We start from the raw sequence: 15601 nt of genomic DNA on the forward strand, positions 1-15601 counted from the left end.
GATTTTGGTCCATTTTCACACCTTTTCAAAAGATATGCATTATTTATGAAGAATGCAAAATAGGTCATTTTTGGACATTTTTGGGCAAAAAGCATGGACTATAGCCCATGGTTTTGATGGAATTTGGGCCATTTTCACACCTTTTCAAAAGATACACATTGATGAAGAATGCAAAATAGGTCGTTTTTGGGCAAAAAGCATGGACTATAGCCCATGGTTTTGACGGATTTTGGAACATTTTCACACCTTTTCAAAAGATATGCATTATTTATGAAGAATGCAAAATAGGTCATTTTTGGACATTTTTGGGCAAAAAGCATGGACTATAGCCCATGGTTTTGATGGATTTTGGGCCATTTTCACACCTTTTCAAAAGATATGCATTATTTATGAAGAATGCAAAATAGGTCATTTTTGGACATTTTTGGGCAAAAAGCATGGACTATAGCCCATGGTTTTGATGGAATTTGGGCCATTTTCACACCTTTTCAAAAGATACACATTATTGATGAAGAATGCAAAATAGGTCGTTTTTGGCCATTTTTGGGCAAAAAGCATGGACTATAGCCCATGGTTTTGATGGATTTTGGAACATTTTCACACCTTTTCAAAAGATATGCATTATTTATGAAGAATGCAAAATAGGTCATTTTTGGCCATTTTCGGGCAAAAAGCATGGACTATAGCCCATGGTTTTGATGGATTTTGGACCTTTTTCACACCTTTTCAAAAGATATGCATTATTTATGAAGAATGCAAAATAGGTCATTTTTGGACATTTTCGGGCAAAAAGCATGGACTATAGCCCATGCTTTTGATGGATTTTGGTCCATTTTCACACCTTTTCAAAAGATATACATTATTTATGAAGAATGCAAAATAGGTCATTTTTGGCCATTTTCGAGCAAAAATCATGGACTATAGCCCATGGTTTTGATGGATTTTGGAACATTTTCACACCTTTTCAAAAGTTATGCATTATTTATGAAGAATGCAAAATAGGTCATTTTTGGGCAAAAAGCATGGACTATAGCCCATGGTTTTGATGGATTTTGGACCTTTTTCACACCTTTTCAAAAGTTATGCATTATTTATGAAGAATGCAAAATAGGTCGTTTTTGGCCATTTTCGGGCAAAAACTATGGACTATAGCCCATGCTTTTGATGGATTTTGGTCCATTTTCACACCTTTTCAAAAGATATACATTATTGATGAAGAATGTAAAATAGGTCATTTTTGGCCATTTTCGGGAAAAAAGCATGGAGTATAGCCCATGCTTTTGATGGATTTTTGGCCATTTTCACATCTTTGGAAAATATGCATTATTTATGAAGAATGCAAAATAGGTCATTTTTGGCCATTTTTGGGCAAAAAGCATGGACTATAGCCCATGGTTTTGATGGATATGAATATCCAATCAACTTTCTATATTCTGTCTCAGTGTGATTATGAAGCACAAAACATTTCGAGTATAGTCTCGGGAGAAACAAAAAAATAATTAGTATAGGAAATCGCACGATCTCGAGTACAATTCGGAATTAATAGGTACGAGTAATGTTTTGAAAATTTTCAAAATTGGACAAACCTTTAGGAGAGTTCAATTTGAGAACTTTCAAAACATCACGGGTATCTATAAATTCCGTATTGTATGAGAACATTGTGCGATTTTGTTTGTTTATAATACACTCGGCAAAATTTGGGATTTAATTATATACTCTCCTCTTGTCCAGTCAGAATCAAGTAATTTTTTTGAGTGTATTATAAGAATAAAAAATTGCTTCCACGGAGCCTCGACTCCAAATGTTTCATACTTGACTTGACCACTGAAGTTGGGGAAGGGCCTGGTGCCTAGCATATTGTATATTTTTCTTACTCTGTTTTTACATCTCAAAGCGGAAGCTAGTCAGCAAGTCAGACGACAGAATCACCAACAGAAAGTTATCTTACATGTATTACAGTGTTGTTGTGGAAACAAAGAGAGACATAAGCACATTAGATACGAAATATGGAGCGACTTCGTCTGTTTGGGTTTATGACTTCGTAAAATATAATAATAAGTGCTAAAAATCTGCTTGTGACTCTCTGCATTTAGTTCGTCAACAATCAACAAAGTTGTTCCTGCTTTGAACAGAAAAAGGAAAGACTCCTTCGTGGTGAGTACAGAAAATACTGACAAATCGACGCCATTGAATGTTTTAGAAGGATTTTAAAATAAATTTAGTTATCGCTTTGGTTTAACATCCACTAATGATTAAACATACCCGCTTCAATTAAAATTCATTCAAAGAAGCCAGGAGTTTTTGTTTTACGGCAAAATCCGAGACGGCTAGTCTTGGTAATATTGTTTGCTTACTGACAAAATATGCTATTTTTAGTTAAACCTTATTATTCACAGGATTATTGCCTGTCTTAAATTCAACTATTTTAGCTGTAAAGGAAATCAGAAACTCAACATTTTATTCCTGGCTAACAGAGGTTTTTAGCTGTCTGTACTAGTTGCGTGACATGTATTTATATCAAGTCGATCTGCAGGGGTCATTTGGTATAGCAACACCAATATCCTTTCCAAGTAAGAATTTTTTAAGCAGGAAAAAAAATCAATATTTCTAAAAAGGGGTGAAAGAAAGGGTTTAACGAAAATATAGGAACTACGAATTAACCAATTTCCTCCATTTTTCCGTGGTATGTCCTCTTGTTAACTACGATTTTCGTCATCTAGCCGTCAAAATGTTGTGGACTCACGAGGCGTAGCCGAACATATTTTGACGGCTAGATGACGAAAAAAGTGATAAATAAGATGACTTACCACGGAAATCTGGAGGAAATTGTTTATTTTAATCAGAGAAAAATAACGATTTTACTACGAAAACCACCTACACACTAACCAACCAAACCACACTTGCTGCTTAAAACAAGTGTGTGAGGTTACTGAGGATCAAACTATGGACCTCTTGCTTAGCAGGCAGCACTTTGACTATTTGACACTTAATTTCGCTTCTTGCTTCTTTGATGTTAAACTGTAGATCCTATTTGATGCAAGAATGTGTGATGAAGGAACGAGAGAAAAGGAAGACAAGATGAACCAGCTTGATCTAGCCTTACAGAAACTTGCTGAAACAAGAGCAGGATTTCCAGAAGATAAAACCGCCAAAGTTATCCGAGATGAGTTGGACCAGATCCTACAGGAGAGCGTTAGCGATCTCTCTACAAAATACCGTTTATTTCAAGGCGCAAAGATCCAAGAAGGAGGAAGTATGACCGATGGTACGAAGATAGGTGCTCCTGACGAGTTTGACTACCTTATTGAAGTACCTTCTCTACAAGAACAACTTGTCACCATGAAAGAAAACAAACCGTTCTTTGCAGAGGATTACTCCATGGAAATTCAATCAACAAAGTTATTTCTGAAAATCAAAGATCTTTCATTTTTGGACGACATTTTGTGCCCTGACTGGTGCGATGGAGAGAAAAACCAAACTAGAAAATCGAACCAGTTGTGTTTCAAGGATGGCAAAAGCCCATGGCGGGATCAAATCGCTTGTATGGTGTCTGTTGCGATTTATCGCTCGCTTCAAGAAACTCTAAAGAAATTCTCGAAGTGGAAACATGTTGCAAGACTGAATTGTCCAGCAGGACATACATTCCTTCAAATACTCAAGTTTAACGGTGAGGTATTTGTGTCTGTAGATATCTGTTTGGCGGTGACGATTCCTTACCACTCTACGAGCCAAGCTCCTTTGATGCTGCTGTTCGAGTTCAGTTCAATCAATACCATCAGCTGCACGAGACGATCAGACTCAGAATGGGAGAATACCGCACTAAGTCCACTTGGAGTCAACTCAGTCGAAAAGCAATGCTATAGAATTCTCAAGTATTTAACCCAAACGTTTCTGGAATCCAGCTTGGATATCTTCACGTTCGAGTACAAAGCAGTTTTAGAAACGTATACCTTGAAGACCACTTTCCTAAAGGTGTTGGATGAGAGCCAGGAAAGATGGAATGCAAATGAGTTAGGAACGAGGGTGTTAGAGATACTTTGCTTGATTCGAGATGATTTGGGACAAGTGGCAAAAGAGAAATCTGCCCACGGTCAAGTCATTCTTCATCCTCTTCAAGTGTCAATGGATTACAACTTGCACCCAGTGTCTGGTGAACCCGCCTTGTTTCGGAGATCAAAAGTTTCAAACCCAAAAGGAAAGACAGCAAATGAACCAATCTTCAAAAGACCCAAATCCATAGAAGGCCAAGTGGAAAAACTGATTAATCTTCTTCTAATGGTGAAAGACACCCAAGATGGCGGCCGTCACTTCTTCGCAATTCTTAAATCCATCGAGCAAATGAAAACTCTCTTGAAGGATGGAACTTTCCAGGAACCGATTATGGAAAGTTTAAGAGAGAGAGACAATAAAAGTGGTGTCTATAACAACTTCCTGTTGATCTGGGACGCCATTGACAGAGAAGAGTTCAAGTCGTTTTTCAGAGGTACAAAGTTTGGCATCACCGTTCAACCTGAAGGAAAGGATGACGATTGTGTCGTGTTTCCGAAGTCTTTTTCCATCTTGAACTGTTTGCAATGTCGCCTATTTGAGCAAACTGAGAATACGAAGGTAGAATTGCTGGAAATGGATGTATTCGAAACTAAACAAGTCGTCTGTTGGAATGCGAAGGAGAACGTCGATTTGTATTCGTTCGTTAAGAGCGGCAAGTGTAGCTTTTGTGACCCAACCGCCATGGACGAGTGAAACAATACATAATTATCAAATGAGGCACTGAAGAGAGACGAAACGCCATAAGGATGTAGGTATTACCATGGAAGAAGAATCTAAAAATCTAGAAAGACGGAAGGCAAAGCTTAAATTAATGTAGTTTTTTTCTTTCTAAAACATTACTTTTCTTATGAAACTAAAATTGAATCATCAACCTTTAAAAATAATTTTATATTTTCCTTAGCTTTCGACCGACACGGTCATCCTCAGAGGAACTAAAATACGTTACAATATTAACAAAAACTACGCGATCAAACGTTGTACAGCAAAAGAATCGCGCGCACAAACCTGAAAGCAAGAGCATTGAAAATCACAAAAGATTTATGTAATTTGCTGGCAGAATTCTGCCACTGTCTCTATTAAAAATAATGTTTCTCAAGTTCTTTAGTGATCTTATTACTTTTCTTGTTTTATATATACAAAAAGTAACTTCAAATAAAATTTTATAATTCATTTATTTCTGTTTCTTTCCTTATTTCTTATTTACATATAGGAATTTAACACTATTATACAGTCACGTCAATTTTGGATTCTAAAAGTTTTATACTCCACCAATATTTAAAGTAAAAAACGCAAAACATGATATGATTTGTCATATTTAGCAACTCGCGGCTGCAATTCTTAAAAACTCTGTTTCTTTCTCGTTTCATTGACGAACTTATATAAATCAATTACTGAATTCATTTTCTGTATCAGATTCGAGTGCCAATTACTCGAAATATATACACAGTAATTTCTTGATGTAGCAGCACACATAGCTTATCTAGATACTTGGTAGTGTAATTGAAGAACCGCAGTCCGTTATGCATCGTCGTATTGAAGTCAAAACATCCGGGTCTTGAGAAAATTTATGGAAAAGCGTTGCCATGAGCAACGAGAACTCTACTCCAGTTGATGCTGGGGGGAAATCATAAAAACTGTTGGTGATTTGTAATGTCAAAAGTAGAGAAAGAGAGGAAAAAGCACTTACTTTGATTAGTGTCTTGGCTTCTGTATGATTGCAGGAGCATGCAGCACCCTTTAACGATAATCTGTAAACCAAAAACCAAATATTCAACGAAACTGTTAAATAGAATGCTGAGTGAAAAATAAAAGGCTATTTACTTCCATTGTAGCGTTTGTATTTACGGGAATTTAAAGAGTCATCAGCCAAAAGAGAATAAAATGATGAACAAGTTAAACGAGGTAAGGAATTTACCATGTTGGTTATGATGTCACATACATGGCAGAAAAAAAGAAGACGCGTGCGTACTGATGCTGAGACAGTGAAATAAAACAACTATCGCGTGCTCTGATTCATTGGTCTTCTGATTAGTTGAAGACTTTAATCAACTAACGTCTACTTTGATTGTTTGAAGACTGTAGCGTGGAACAACTTACGCATGTTCTGATTGGTTAAAATGTAGAACTTTCACGCTCTTATTGGTCAAAGACAAAATCTAAACTCTCATTGGTCGAAAAGCGCATCACGAGTATATACATACTTGATATTAAACCTAAATTGAATGATTTGCACTCATTTTCCAAAAAACAAAAAGGTGTGTTTTTGATTGGTTTATATTGTCACCTGATCATTCGTGGCGTCCAGCAACTTCAGAAACCACTGTTCGACATTGTGTGTCGTCACCAGTCCATAGTGTATGAAAGACGCGCATAAATTAGCGAGTACAGACCACGTGATCTATGACGATAAAAACGACGGGAAACTTAATTATTGATTTAAGATTGCAACGATACGATATTCAATATTGTTCTTTTCTGTATGCTCATCATGATGGAATTATTGGTCTTTTTAAGAGTTTTTTTTACGCACCTGGCGATTTTCAAGCGTAGAAAGAAGCCTTAAACGAGGGGACGATAGAAGTTGATGAAGAGGTGCTGGATGGCCATTATCTAGGAATACAACAATGAAATATAAAACAATTAGCTAATATATCGGTGGATATGGTTGGGATGGGTGGTTGGATGGTGGTTGGATGGGTGGTTGGTTGTTTGGTTGGATGTTTGGTTGGATGTTTGGTTGGATGGGTGGCTGGATGGGTGGTTGGATGGGTGGTTGGATGGGTGGTTGGATGGGTGGTTGCATGGGTGGTTGGATGGGTGGTTGGATGGGTGATTGGATGGGTGGTTGGATGGGTGGTTGGATGGGTGGTTGGATGTTTGGTTGGATGGGTGGTTGGATGTTTGGTTGGATGGGTGGTTGGATGGGTGGTTGGATGGGTGGTTGGATGGGTGGTTGGATGGGTGGTTGGATGGGTGGTTGGATGGGTGGTTGCATGGGTGGTTGCATGGGTGGTTGGATGGGTGGTTGGATGGGTGGTTGGATGGGTGATTGGATTTTTGGTTGGATGGGTGGCTGGATGGGTGGTTGGATGGGTGGTTGGATGGGTGGTTGGATGTTTGGTTGGATGGGTGGTTGGATGTTTGGTTGGATGGGTGGTTGGATGGGTGGTTGGATGGGTGGTTGGATGGGTGGTTGGATGGGTGGTTGGATTGGTGGTTGGTTTTATCAACTCCTTTTCATACTCTCTTGATGTTATAGATATATGGATGCATGGACAAAATATGAGTCTCATACCTTTCAAGAATCTCCATATTTTTAGTAATGTTCTTGTAATGTTATTTTCACTCGAGAGAAACTCTATCCCACAAGAACACCTACAAGCTGAAATACCAAAAATCACTGATTTAACAATAATAACTTATTCGTATTTATTGAACGGAACGGGGATTGGGCGCACGTTACGTACCTAATATGAAAGCCAGTTCAAGGCTGACATTTCCAACATCTATGAAGCAAATATCTTGTCCTTCGACAGACGTCTAAAGGGAAGATAAAGAAATGATGAATGAACTAAAAGGTAAAAGGGATGAATTTATATAGCGCCATTTCCAGGAGCTTAATGGCATGTTACAAGATCAGTGGAGGACTTTACGGGCTGCATATTAAGGCGCTAGTAGCAGCCGTGCAGCTTACAATCATGAGTGATTTGTTATTAAGTGTTATGCCTCCAAATTGGGATAGGCTGTGTAAACGGGAGACAATCCCCTACTCTTACACGAATAATTCAACAGGTTCTTTTATGTCCCCCATTTTACTGCAGGTTAGGATGGGTTGGGAGACAGGGCCTACGGTTTAAAGTCCTTATCCGAGAAGACTAACCATCAGTGGGAGCACTGGCCTCTTATCAATGTGACCTGGCCTCGAGTCCCGCCGGACTCTGTTGTAAGTCAAGAGAAGAAAAAGAAAAATACTAGACTAGAAGAGGATATCATTCATCTACGAAATACTCCTATGTCGAGTTCGCCTTTGCTAAGTCTTAGCCTCGATTGTCTACAAACGTGTTCTTTTCTTTCATTAAGACCCATTGTATAGTGAGGAATGTATGCACTACGCAACGATACGAGTTGATTAAAATGCCACGGGTTTTGGCTGAATAGCTGAATATGATAACGCACAACCGAGGCTAAGGCTGAGCAAAGAGAACGCCAAACTGGAGTATTGACACTACCTTATTTAGCGTTAAATCATCATACACTGACGTCAATATCGAAGCAATGTCTTGAATATCATCTGGAAAACAAAAAGTTTCATTTTTTCGTAAAGAAAAGAAAGTTGACATTAAGTAAGGTTTCGAAGACACATCTGCCCCTACAACAACATCATTATACCGTGTGTCGTCTACCTTTGCGACTGCAGCATTGTGATAAATTCGTTAAGGTAGAGTCGGGCTAAAGTAGGCGGTAAGTATTTGGCGCCTGTGACGTCATGTCTGACAATAGAGATGGCAGCCATATTGGTGTACCAAGCATAAGAAACTAATGACAAAGTTATTCTCAAAGGCACACCAGTATGTCGGCTTTAGCGTCTTGTGAGGGAGAAAACCGGAGAACCAATGAGATGTTTACATTTTCTCAGTTTGTTTGGTTACCTGCAGATGATGCTTGGGTGAGCTGTCTTGTTTGGTTCACTAGTAACACCTATAGGAAAATAGCTTTAATACTGTGATAACGATGCGTAACGCACTTTATTTCACGACATAATGTGATCAAACGGTGTAACGCATCGTAACGCAACGTAACGCAACGCAACGTAACGAAACGTACCCATCACAACATACATAAAATAAAACCACTTGATAGTGTCACGTCTTTAAGCGCTAGAAATTTCAACAGGATGAGCATAAATTGCGCGCGCTGTGATTGGCTTACAGTATGAGCCAACTCCATACTGTGATTGTGACGTGAGCTGTTTTTATCAACAGTCATGTAAGAGCTGCATGAGTAACAAAAACTATTCAAGTACCTTCAAAGACTGGACGTGTTTACGAAGAACTTCCTCGGGTGTTGTCTGCTCGGTAACGCCATCCCTCTTGTCTTCTGTCACGGTATCTTTAGTGTTCGTGTTTGCATGATCATCCACGTGATCATCCACGTGATCAACCACGTGATCAACAGCTTGTCGTAGCCGTGCTTTTTTAGCCTTGGCATGAAGCAGGGCATTGGTAAATTTATCAAAGTGATTGAAGAGGTCCTTCTCTACCATACCTGAACATAACATTAGCACACGTGGGTAGAAAACAGAGTAGATTACGTACGTCTAAGCATAGACCCCTTGCAGTACGTCGAAATGCAGCTCAATTTGAAGGACATAACAATAGGTTTCCAATTCTCATGAGATTCAAATTCTTTTGTTTTGTCCTCCATCTTGAGCTGCTTTGAAGTCACATGCAAGGGGTCTCAGCATTCAAAATCACTCCTTATTCAAACAAAATGGGTGCCGTCATGGTCATGGTACGGAATTGACGACGTTCTTTAAACCAATCACAGCACGCAAGATTACTCCTTATCCAATCAAAATGCTCGGTTACGAGTTTTCTCAGTGACATGGAATTTGTTCTACTCGATGTAGTCTCTACATAGCTGTGGTCACGCAAAGATGGATCTAGGATTTTTTAACAATGAGGGCCATTTAATGAACAAACGATACGGGAGGTCAGGGGGGACTCTGACGCTAAAATAAGAGTAACAAAAGTGATCCTGACCTATCGGACCCTCCTTTAACAGCCACTGCTAAGTTTTCGCTGTTCTTTTGTCTCCTTTGTATTTGTGTTTAATGCATGATATAGGAGTAGGTCTGCACAAGACGCCATTGTCTCTAACACCTTTTCTCAGATAGCAAACATGATGCATTGTGGTCTAGTTTCTGTACAAAAATCTTGGTGAACCTGAATGCATCATGTTTAACTAACTCAAAAAAAAAACGACTTTGGTCTGCGTAGGTCAAGAATTCAATAGACCTTATTCGTGGTGTGACAATGTTTTCCCAATTCAGCGTGACAAACCTCTGGGGGAATGAAGAGCTATTGTTTTGAAACTCGTCGGGATATCATCGTTATTCCTTTCGTATCCTTTGGGATACTCATGAATTTTTCAAAGAGTAAAAACAAAAGAAAATGAATCCCCTGGAAGTTCGTCACGCTGAATTGGGAAAACATTGTCACACCACGAAGAAGGTCTATTAATGAGTATCTTACTTTTGAAAAAAAGTATCTTACTTACTGGGTAGTGACAGATGAATCCAGTCACTTGACTTCTGCTTCACGTGACGCGCTGTGAGCTGAGCCGCCGTGCTGATCACCTGAAACAAACGAGATTGAAATAGAAAATGAAAGGAGTAGTAAGTAACGAAGAAGTAAGTAAACCAATATGTCTTCTTTGTACAAAAGTCGAAGGGACATATGAGTTAAGTTCAAATCACAGCATTTTACTCCATATTCAACCACCTTAGGATAATTTTTAAATAATTTAAAAATATAAAAGAAATTTTGAAATATGCAACTCTACTTACGAATAGCTACGAGTTCAGGGATCTAATCAACAACCACAGCACAGCGGTGAGAAGAAGCGCATTAGCAGCACACTGTCACCGGTGCAAAAGCAGGGCTCGCGATAAAGGAATGTTTGTATTTACCTTTGGGTTGGTATCTTCAGGACAAAGAATTTGAAAAGCTTTCAAAGAGGTGTCGCTGCTGTTCCTGTTAAAAAAAAAACAAAATTTTCAGATTAATGGCTTCGGATAGATATTTCAAGATAATTCTTGATGTTGTGTTTATATTTCTTTATATTTCTTTCTGAACAGTTTCTTACTGCATTATTTGAATGGCGTTAGATTCCCTACCCTAGAACCTTATTTTTTCTTCCGCCTCCACAAAAATAACCAAGGTTGGTATACACCTAATTGCAAAAACGTTGTCATAGAAAAATGAAAAATAAAAAATTACTATTTAAAAAATGTATCATTATTATTTGTTTGTAAAGCACACACTGGATTGAAGAAAATGAGGTAATATCAAAAATGTCAGTCTATACCCTCAAAACAGTAAAATAATTACTCCTCTTTTGTTCAAAAAATAATGAATCCCTAATCAAACGTCTCTGCAATTCGGTGTAAGTGATTTCTGATTGGTTCAGACCGAGAGCCAATAAAAGTCAAGGCAATACTAGGGGTTTCTAATGTGATATTTAACTCCTATGTCGGTAATAACGTATAATAGAATCTTACGCTGTAATGTCAAGAGCTTTCTTGACGGCATCACTAGTGACAGAATGAATGAGATGAAGCACTTGGGGGCGGCTTTTCTCCTGAAACAAAATATATATAAAGCTGTTAGGAGGGTATGGAAAACAGATGGATAAATGGGATGGGAGTAATGGAATAGGATGCGGATGTAACGTAATAGAATAGGATGGGTCGGATAGGTAGAATTAATGGATGAATTAATGAGAGATGGATGGATGAGTAGATGAATATATGAGAAGACTCCTTGCAGCCCATCAGAATACAGCTTAATTTGGAGGACATAACAATAAGCTTCCAATTCTCATGTTGAAATTCTTAGGTTTTGTCCTCCAAATTGAGCTGCTTTGTCGTCACGTGCAACTGGTCTATTCAAGAAGTAGAGAGCAACGTCTCTTCTGTGTGCAGTTATAAAGCATGCAGTATTTGGAAGAACACGAGAGGAGGGTTATGAGAAGGACGGCGTACAGCACAGCGAGCAAGCTTTTTTCATTATTTTTTATAAAATACAAATCAAAATAAGCATTCTGTGCATGTGTGTGCTCTCATAAAGCACACGCACCCAATCAATCACAACGCGAGTTTTGAAATAGTTATTTTTAAATGATGGATGGATGGAGTTGTGCATGAAGGCTGAATGGATGAATAGACTAATGGGTTGGTGAATGGGTGAATAGGTAAATGGATGGATGGATGGGATGGGATGAGAACAATGGGTGGACAGAAGAGTACACAATGAGAGTGGATGGGATGGGATGGGATGGGATGGATGGATAGGTATCATGAATACCTTAGCTTGGTCACTATTCTCATCATCAGGGAATCCTATACTCGCGAGGTAAGCTTCCATCTGTTCAGCTCCCTTCTTTAGCGCACCTGGCACAATGGACGTCTTTATTCCAGAAAGAATATTCGAACACAATCTTTGAAGAAATTCAAGACGTTGTCATAAGATTTCTACCTATTTGCAGAACTTGGGCTAATTTTGGGCACAGAAAACGAACCTCTTGGTAACAAAAACTTCATTAGAATATTATAGAATGGAAAGGTACAGCAAGTTTTATTTAGAGTGATTTTCATAAACCCGTGAAACAAACGCCATCAGTTAGTGCGTAATAGTGAAATTACAAGAGAACACAATGGAATTAGGGTCAACTAATTTGTATTATCCTGGTATGTATTTTACGGGTTTATGAAAACCATTCTATTTGCAGCAACTTTATTTATTTCTAGAACTGAATTTCAATAGATAATTTTCATGGATCCTAATTAATTTGCAGCAGCTTTTATTTGTTCGCAGTTGTCCCCTGTGGGCCAGCGTAGAATGGTATAGAATGGCATACAATAGAAAACTTCAAACAATAGTCCCTCATCGCACTACGTTCACTACCCACCTTTCTATTAAGAACTCCGATGTTCTCTTCAAGAAATCGGGTTGAATTCTGTAGAAATTCTCTTCAAGTTGTTGCTGAAAACGTCGACAAACACGAAAAAGAAATGCTTTGAGGAAGTGGACTGGTTACATTTATTAATACTCATTCCCCTTGTGATGTCTAGAGTCAGCCGACCTTAGGTAGCTCTCCACGCATTTATCCATATTCATGTGTCTTCTCATGTGCAACCATTAAACAAACAAACGATACTCAAGGGAATGAGACGTTTTCTGGATGGGGACAACATTACAGACATGCCAAACAGGTCCACCACTTACCAGTAGTTGTCGATTGTTGGAAGACATTTGTGTTGGTTGTTCTGTACAGACTAGTGTGATCTTCTTGACTGGTCCAGCACGGCTAGACATTCCTGTGGATGCCTCTGACAACACATTTTTCACTTCTCCTGTAATAAACAATGTCATTTTCGTTCTTGGTTACTTGGATGTTGTTTAAAGAACTATTAAGAGGATGTAGAGCAGTGCACATACCGAGGTAGGGACACCAGGTGTAGAGCATCTCTTGATCAATGACATCACACGAGTCCTGGTTGAAAAATGCAGGTAGAATCTTATTATAATATATTACCAACTAAGAAGCCATGTTTCTTATTACCTAGAACAATGTGTGTACCGTCGATAGATCTGGAGGTAGACGTCGTAGGTGTGTGAAACATTCATGGCACGCGCTACATGGTTGTGGTACGAGACAGATAGGTATGCAGAGAAACTGAGTCAGAGAGAAAAAGGATGGAGGGAGGGAGGAAGGAAAGGAAGGAAGAAAGAGAGAGAGGGAGAGAGAGAGGAAGTGAGGGAGGAATAAGAATCTTACCAAGCAAAGAGAAGGACGATTCTGCAAGATTTCTTCACTGGCGTTTCGTTCTTCGAAAGACTTGAAAAACAATGACTCTGGTAAAACTGGATTCTGCGCGACAAATAAATAAATGACATTTAAACCCATAATTCCCGTCAGAGAAGCAATCTCTAAAGCTACGTATTCAACATTTTTTGCTAAACAATGTTTTATCACAGTAACACATCCACAGCTAGCACCTTTAGTAATGGCGACAACGGCGATCAGCTAGATACGCACGAAAAAAACTGACAAGTACCGAAAACTTCTCACCTCAGAGGTTTCCCAAACTAACAAAAAACAATATTTTTTTATTCTTAATGCTACATCACCTTATTACCTCAAAGAGCCAACCAAGACAAGTGACGATGAGAAGACGGCCGTAAGTGACGAAATCTTTGGATGATTGACTGCTGCAAGGATTGAAAAAAGGGCGTATTAAACTTGATATCGTCTGCACTTTATGTCTCTTAGCCTTGCAAGAGAGACACTCTTGTGATGTGATCACTGAGTCCTTATGCTTTAATGTACCTGTAAATATGTACCAACAGAATAAGGACTTTATGGTAATAGTCAAGATAAGGTGCCACAGGGTCCATCATGCTGAGGTACTCCACAACCCAGGGCACTGTTAGCACTAGATTTCCCTTCTCGAGAGCGGTCTTTAAGTAGCAAAGGACATCGAAGGGTTGAGGGACCTACGAAGACATAAACTGAAATGTTAATAAACATACCACGGAAAACTGGAGAAAATTGGTTAAATATTAACCCACTACAGAGTAAAATGAGTTCACGTGATCTACCTAGCAATCAACAGTACTACCATTTTCATTAATCTACCCTTTCATTGCAAATTCTCAGTTTAAGTATGTGTTTTTTATTGTTTCTATAGCAACCAAGAGGCTAACAAACCTTATTACGCATGCGTATGACTGGCTCAGCTTCTTGTTTTGATTGGTTGGTGCCACTTTGGTAAGGATCGAATACCAGATATCCCAAGAACTTCGCAAGGATTCGTAGATTACTCAGGCAGACATTGAAAGACTGTTGGATCTCCTGAAAAAAATTTATCAACAGCATTTTAGTGGCACCCTCGACAAAACACATTTAGTTTGTTGTGAAATGTGATCGTCCAGGTGAGTGTAGTCTTGAGAAAGACTGTTGTTGCTGGTAAATGACGTTTTGGACAACCTGAGTGGTAGTCATCTTCAGAGTCCAGTGAGAAAACGAGAGACACTTCAACACTTGAGTTCAAACCATTTACTCTTAAAACAAATTTATTTCTTCAACCTCTTTTTCTTCTTTGGGGTGTTTTTTTCAATGAAAAGAAAAGGTACATCACGCACACGGTAAGACATGCTTTTTCGTCGTTACATATTTTTCCTATGGCCAAGGCAATATAAGGTTTCATTTGGCTACACTACGAGTACCAATCTACCAAATCGTTCGTTTCCTACTCATGCAAAAACATTTCCATTTTGAGTGACCGCGTACCTTCGTTTGTGGATTTTTCTCATTACGTTCTTGATCCTTCGCTTCGCCAAAAGGAAATACAGTATCATTCAACTACGACCAAAAAAAAAAAAAAAGATGGAGAATAGCTGATATCAGATACACTCTTTTGCCTTCAAACAATTGTTTCAAGTCCAGTCATTTGGGTCAAGAATAGAAGCTGACCCAAATGCAATAATTGTTTATTAAAAGGCATTAGAGTGGAACTGAATTTAGCTCTCAAAAAAAGCGTAATAAACCTTTATCTTAATATTTTGACGTGTTGATACGGGAGTCTTTTTCGAGGATCGCTAGCCAGAGGCTAATGTTTAAAAAATAGAGACCTTTAGTTTCAGGTTTACCGCTAACTGCTAGGAATCATGCCCAGAAACACACCCGCAAACACGGAGAAACACTGGCACAAATGAAATTCAATATAGCGGCTTTTCCAGCAACAACTTCGTTATAACGCCTTGCT

The 15601-nt window shown here is 38.7% G+C and overlaps 2 protein-coding genes across 3 annotated transcripts in view; one reads left to right on the forward strand and one right to left on the reverse strand.

The window, feature by feature from the left end:
- Nucleotides 1–1868: 1868 nt before the first annotated feature.
- LOC116299320 (uncharacterized) lies at nt 1869–5876 on the forward strand. Its single transcript, XM_031707959.2, has 2 exons — nt 1869–2154; nt 3025–5876. Exon 2 carries the CDS (start codon nt 3043–3045, stop codon nt 4741–4743), a length of 1701 nt encoding a protein of 566 aa, XP_031563819.1. The 5' UTR covers nt 1869–2154; nt 3025–3042; the 3' UTR covers nt 4744–5876.
- The window catches only part of LOC116299319 (codanin-1), an 18234-nt gene continuing 7838 nt past the window's right edge, over nt 5206–15601 (reverse strand). For both annotated transcript variants that reach the window (XM_031707957.2, XM_031707958.2), the window contains 21 exons: nt 15127–15198; nt 14545–14688; nt 14164–14330; nt 13973–14045; nt 13612–13704; nt 13272–13326; nt 13059–13186; nt 12742–12815; nt 12138–12270; nt 11333–11412; nt 10742–10805; nt 10330–10408; nt 9074–9315; nt 8700–8748; nt 8280–8341; nt 7518–7590; nt 7346–7432; nt 6581–6660; nt 6335–6448; nt 5738–5798; nt 5206–5664 (listed from right to left, as the gene is read on the reverse strand). In XM_031707957.2, coding sequence (XP_031563817.1) covers nt 5531–5664; nt 5738–5798; nt 6335–6448; nt 6581–6660; nt 7346–7432; nt 7518–7590; nt 8280–8341; nt 8700–8748; nt 9074–9315; nt 10330–10408; nt 10742–10805; nt 11333–11412; nt 12138–12270; nt 12742–12815; nt 13059–13186; nt 13272–13326; nt 13612–13704; nt 13973–14045; nt 14164–14330; nt 14545–14688; nt 15127–15198 — 2064 coding nt within the window. In that variant the 3' untranslated portion in view covers nt 5206–5530. The remainder of the gene's footprint in view (nt 5665–5737; nt 5799–6334; nt 6449–6580; nt 6661–7345; nt 7433–7517; nt 7591–8279; nt 8342–8699; nt 8749–9073; nt 9316–10329; nt 10409–10741; nt 10806–11332; nt 11413–12137; nt 12271–12741; nt 12816–13058; nt 13187–13271; nt 13327–13611; nt 13705–13972; nt 14046–14163; nt 14331–14544; nt 14689–15126; nt 15199–15601) is intronic.

The sequence above is a fragment of the Actinia tenebrosa genome, unplaced genomic scaffold (assembly GCF_029948245.1).
Source record: "Actinia tenebrosa isolate PJP-AT-01 unplaced genomic scaffold, QUT_ActTen_1.0 PGA_scaffold8__29_contigs__length_14323225, whole genome shotgun sequence".
Lineage (NCBI taxonomy): Eukaryota > Metazoa > Cnidaria > Anthozoa > Actiniaria > Actiniidae > Actinia > Actinia tenebrosa.

Coding starts and splice junctions, on each gene's coding strand:
- LOC116299320 (XM_031707959.2), top strand. CDS start 3,043: ATGTGTGATGAAGGAACGAGAGAAAAGGAAGACAAGATGAACCAGCTT.